Genomic DNA, 4,903 nt, shown 5'->3' with positions numbered 1-4,903 from the left:
TCCCCCCAGCCCCCCCGGTGCCCCGTGGCTGCCCCGTGGGGCGGGGGAGCCCGGTGAGAGCAGGGACCCCCGGGGCCGGGCAGTCTGTACATACCCATATAGATGTATACATACTGTACAGAGAGCGACTACAGAGATATATCTATACTGTACCATAGGCAGCGGCGCCGGCCCTGGGCTGGCTTGTACATAGTCGAACGTGTTGGATTTTCCTCGTCTTCCGTGAAGACCTGACCTATGCAAACGCACAGACACTTTTTGGGGAAAAACAAAACAAAACAAAAGAAAAAAAAAAACATTCTCGATCTTTTTTTCAAGTGCTTTGGCTGGTGATTTTCATATTCTGCTCTTAGTCTATAAAAAAAAATAATAAAAGGATAAAAAAACGGACCCCTGTCACGGTGGCGTGCAGCACTTCCAGCCCTCGGAAGGGCTCTGGCCCTCCCGGGGGGGCTCCGGCCGGGACAGGCGTTCAGGAGAGCGCTGACCTCCGCCGTGCCACCCGCCTTGCCAGGCACAACAGCTCCATCCACGGGCTCGGTACCGCCGGCAGGGGGATGCAGGGTGCTCCCCACCACCGGCTCTGCTCCCCACCGACCCCCCAGCACCGACAGGGAGCATCTGGCAGGGACCCGGTGCTTCCCACAGGAATGCGGCATGGACAGAAGAGCGCCTGCAGGTAAGGGCAGCGCGGGGGGCCCTTGGCACGCAGCCCTGGGGGTGCTGGGGTGGTGTTTGAGAGCAGCGGGAGCAGGAGAGCCTTCCTTGCCATCCTCACCAGCTGCACGGAGTGAGCAGACATGGGGTGCTGCAGCCCCATGGGAACTCCGGCATCACCCCCCCGACGCGTCTGGCTCTGCCGGGCATGCCGGCTCCTGCCTGTTTTGGGGGGATCTGGCACGCGCTGGCGGCTCCTGCGGGATGGGGGACGCTCTCATCTCCCCCACAGTGTCTCCAGCCAAGGGGATGTGGGGGGCTGGGTTGTGCCTGGGGATAGGGCCTCATCTAAAGGGGGGTGTTGCTGGGGCAACCAGACCCCCACAGCCCCCACAGGCACAGGGGAGTAGCCGTGGGCTCCTGACCCTGCAGCGTGCGGGGCTGGGGGAGCCCAGTGGCCCCCGGGAGGGGACAGCCACTTTCCTCCCAGGGCAGCTTGGGATGAGGGGCTGCAGCCCCGCTCTCGGTGGGGATTCCTGGGGAAAGGGGTCCGCACAGCCGTGGCGGCAGGCCAGCCGCTCTCCCCCACCCAGCCGGCGCTGCTGGGCGGTGGCTGGGGGTCCCGCCGGCCCGGGCTTGTCCGGGTGCGGGAAGAGCCGACGAACCCGTCAGACGGGTCCTGGGAGGGCTCCCAGCAGGCGCCGGCTTCCCCACGTCCCCCCCCCCGCCGTGCTCCGACAGGCCTGGCCCGACACGGAGCTGAAGTCCCTGCCATGGACCCCCTCCCGGGGTCTTGAGGTGCCCCTGGCAGCTGTCTGCTGACCCAGGGCAGGGTGGGCATGGTGTGGATGGGGCAGCACCACCGCCACTGCCAAGGGCCATATCCGGCCAGGTGCTGATTGCCAGAGACTGGCCACAGTCCCTGTCCCGGGGTGGTGCCATGCTGGTGGCACGTGGCATAGTGAGCCTGGCACAGCTCAGGTGACCAGTGCCCTGGAGGGGTGCAAGAGCTGCAGTCATCGCCCTGGCATGGAGAGCTCTGCCTGCAGGATCCCTCCTGCCATTTGCCTCGACCCTGGCACCACTTCTTGTGCATGCGTGGCACCACCAATGGCTCCGTGGGCACCGGCCACCTGGCTCAGGTCCACTTCATGCCCTAGGGCTGAGCACAGCGGGACAGCCCAGACCCACCAGGAGTCCTCTGGGGTGCTGGTGGACGGGATTCCCAAGCGCAGATGCCCCACGTCAAGTGGGGGGCCCTTGTTGGGACCTCAGTGCTGAGGTCTGGGTGCCCCTTGGGTACTTTGGGGTTCCACAGCCTTGGCAGCAGATCCAGGCAGGGGATGTGTGCCAGGAGCAGCCGTGTGGCACAAGGTCCTGCCTCACCTCAGGGCAGCTCCCCTGCCCAGTCAGGGCTCTCTGCCCAAAGGCATGAGGTCCTGGCACAGCTGGACAGCCCTGGGGCTGCGGCTCTGCCCCCACCAGGCTGGCATCGGGCCATGCCTACCTGCCATGCCTACCTGCCGGGCTGCACGCAGCCGGCACCGTGCGTCACCACGGCCTTCGCTCCCGGCCACGAACTGGACGGCTCCTCTTCCTCCCCCAGCCTTGCACCGGTGACGTCAGCCCAGTCAGGGGCCGGGGCACTTCTGGGTATCCCCAGCCAAGAAACCATAAACACTTTGTCACGAGTTCAGCGGCCTCTGGCCAGCCCCACCTGCCCCACACGGAGCACCAGCGATGTTTACAGCATAAAACGGCTTCACCTTTGTCCTGCCATCATGGGCACCAATCCCAGCCCATTGTCACCTGCTCCCAGGTGCCGTGGCCATGACCACGTGCACCGTGTGCGCACCACCGCCGGCACTCCCAGTGCCACTGCAGGTGGGCACCCACCCTATGCGGGGTGCTGCCCACCCTGTGCCCCCACCACTGGGTCCCAAGGAAGGTAATGGGGCACCTCTAGCCTCAGCTTGTCCCTCAGACTGTCCCCAGCAGGGGACATGCGCTTGTCTTTCCACTCCTGGTCCTCCACCAGTACTGTGGGCCAGGCATGGTGGTGACACTGGGTCTCGGTGTGTCCATGTGGCCTCACTCCCAGCCCCTTCGCTGTGTCCTGGTGGCCTCGCTCCAGGGCTGGGGCCATGGCAGATGGGGCAGGGGAGCCCCTTGGCCAGTGGAGTTGGGTACCACATCCCAGTGCCACAGGATGGATCCGGCACGGTGCCCCAGGAGGCTCATTATGCCCCTGGCAGGGCCAGCACGAGGCTTGAGCACCAGGGGCCGCCCAGCCCTCCCCCATCACTGCTCCCTGCCTTGGTTTCCCCAGGCACAGTCTGTCCCTGATGTGGAGGGGGCAGTACCAGGGCGATGCCGGGACCACGGGATTGGTTCCCACCACCATCTGGCTGCACCCATCCCCGTGGCCTGCACGTGCCACGCTCCAGCTCTGGGATGCCAGGGGTGTTCCCAGGAGGTGCTCCCCTGTACAAGCCACGGCAGCACCAGCGTCCCGGGAACAGAGGCCTCGCACTGTCATTATGGATGATGTCAGGCCTGGCCACAACCAGGGAGGATGAGAGAAAAGCAGCCAGTCCCCCTCCCTGGGAGCGAGGGCGTGGGGAGAGAGGCTGGGATGCGCGGGGTGCAGGTGGGATGTGGGGCACCCGGCCCCACGGCCTGGACCCGCACGATCCCTTGGCTGTGGGAGCCACAGTCGCTCTCAGGTTACGGTGCCGGCGCCTGCCGGAGCCCCTGCCGTGTGCCAGGGGAGCGCTCCGCGCCCGCTGCGGCACAGGGCATGCAACATTACCCACAATCAATGGATCATTATGGAATAAACAAGAGGAAAGTTGTTTTGCAAATGCGGCTGAGTTATCGCTTCACAACACGCGGCGAAGCGTCGCACGCCGGCCGGGACACGGATGGATCCATGTCAGAGCAAATGGGAGCCGACAGCGAGGCACCGCGCTCCCGCCAGGCAGTGGCAGCGTGCCCACTGTGCCCACCCCGGCTCTGCGCCCACAGCCCCTCGTCCTGCACCCACAGGCCCCCCCCCTGCCCCCACAGCCCCTCACCCTGCACCCACAGCCCCCTGTTCTGCACCCACAGCTCCCCGTTCTGCACCCACAGCCCGTCCTGCACCAACAGCCCGTCCTGCACCCACAGCTCTCCCTCCTGCACCCAAAGTCCCCCTGTCCTGCGCCCACAGCCCCCCGCCCTGCACCCACAGCCCCTCACTCTGCATCCACAGCTCCCTGTTCTGCACCCACAGCTCCCTGTTCTGCACCCCCCACAGCCCATCCTGCCCCTACAGCTCTCCCTCCTGCACCCAAAGCCCCCCTGTCCTGCACCCACAGCCCCCCATCCTGCACCCACAGCCCCTCCCTCTGCATCCACAGACCGTCCTGCACCCACAGCTCTCCCTCCTGCACCCACCGCCCCTCATCCCACACCCACAGCTCTCCCTCCTGCACCTACAGCTCCCCACCCTGCATCCACAGCCCCCGTGCTGCACCTACAGCCCCTCATCCTGCACCCTTAGCCCTGCATCCTGAACCGGCAGCACCTATTCCTGCACCCACAGCTCCCTGTCCCACACCCACAGCCCCCCATCCTGCACCCACAGCACCCCACTCTGCACCCGCAGCCCCATCCTGCACCTACAGCTCCCCACCCTGCATCCACAGCCCCCCATCCTGTACCCACAGCCCCGTCCTGCACCTACAGCTCCCCACCCTGCACCCTCAGCCCCCTGTCCTGCACCCACAGCTCCCATCCTGCACCCTCGGCCAGACCTCCCGGTAAGGAGGGTTCACTCTTCCCTGGGCCTCTGAGGTCACTCTGTGGGGATCAGCCCGGGCCGCGCTCCGGGTGAAGGTGACCCCAGGGGGGACCGTGGGTGGTGGGTGCTGCCGGGGAGGACCTGCCCCCCACGCCACGCCGGTGTGTGTGTGGGGCCCCTACCTGGTGTGGGTCACTTGTGGGGGGGTGTCCCTGCTCTGTGCCGGTCTCCCGCAGGGGGATGGCGTGTGAGCATCGAGGGGGGTGGACCAGGAGAGCAGGGTGAGGGTGTGGGGCGAGGGGAGTGTGTCCCCTTGCCCGGTGCCGTTTCCGGTAGGGGGGCGGGGGTTTGTGTCCCCCTGCCCGGTCCCGGTGTGGGGGAAGGTGTGTGTTTGTGTCCCGGCTAGTGCCGGTCCCGGTAGGGAGGGTTTGTGTCCCCCTGCCCGGTGGCGGTCCCGGTGCT

The 4,903-nt window shown here is 66.3% G+C and overlaps 1 protein-coding gene across 1 annotated transcript in view; it reads left to right on the top strand.

Annotated features, from left to right (window-relative positions):
- The window catches only part of EFNA3 (ephrin A3), a 14,298-nt gene extending 9,606 nt beyond the window's left edge, over positions 1-4,692 (top strand). Inside the window, exons 4-5 of the mRNA XM_017727848.1 lie at positions 3,558-3,637; positions 4,678-4,692. Coding sequence (XP_017583337.1) covers positions 3,558-3,637; positions 4,678-4,692 — 95 coding nt within the window. The remainder of the gene's footprint in view (positions 1-3,557; positions 3,638-4,677) is intronic.
- Positions 4,693-4,903: the final 211 nt, after the last annotated feature.

The sequence above is a fragment of the Corvus brachyrhynchos genome, unplaced genomic scaffold, assembly GCF_000691975.1.
Source record: "Corvus brachyrhynchos isolate BGI_N302 unplaced genomic scaffold, ASM69197v1 scaffold122, whole genome shotgun sequence".
Lineage (NCBI taxonomy): Eukaryota > Metazoa > Chordata > Aves > Passeriformes > Corvidae > Corvus > Corvus brachyrhynchos.
The sequence above is the reverse complement of the archived record's forward strand: the minus strand, read 5'-3'. Positions and strand labels throughout refer to the sequence as shown.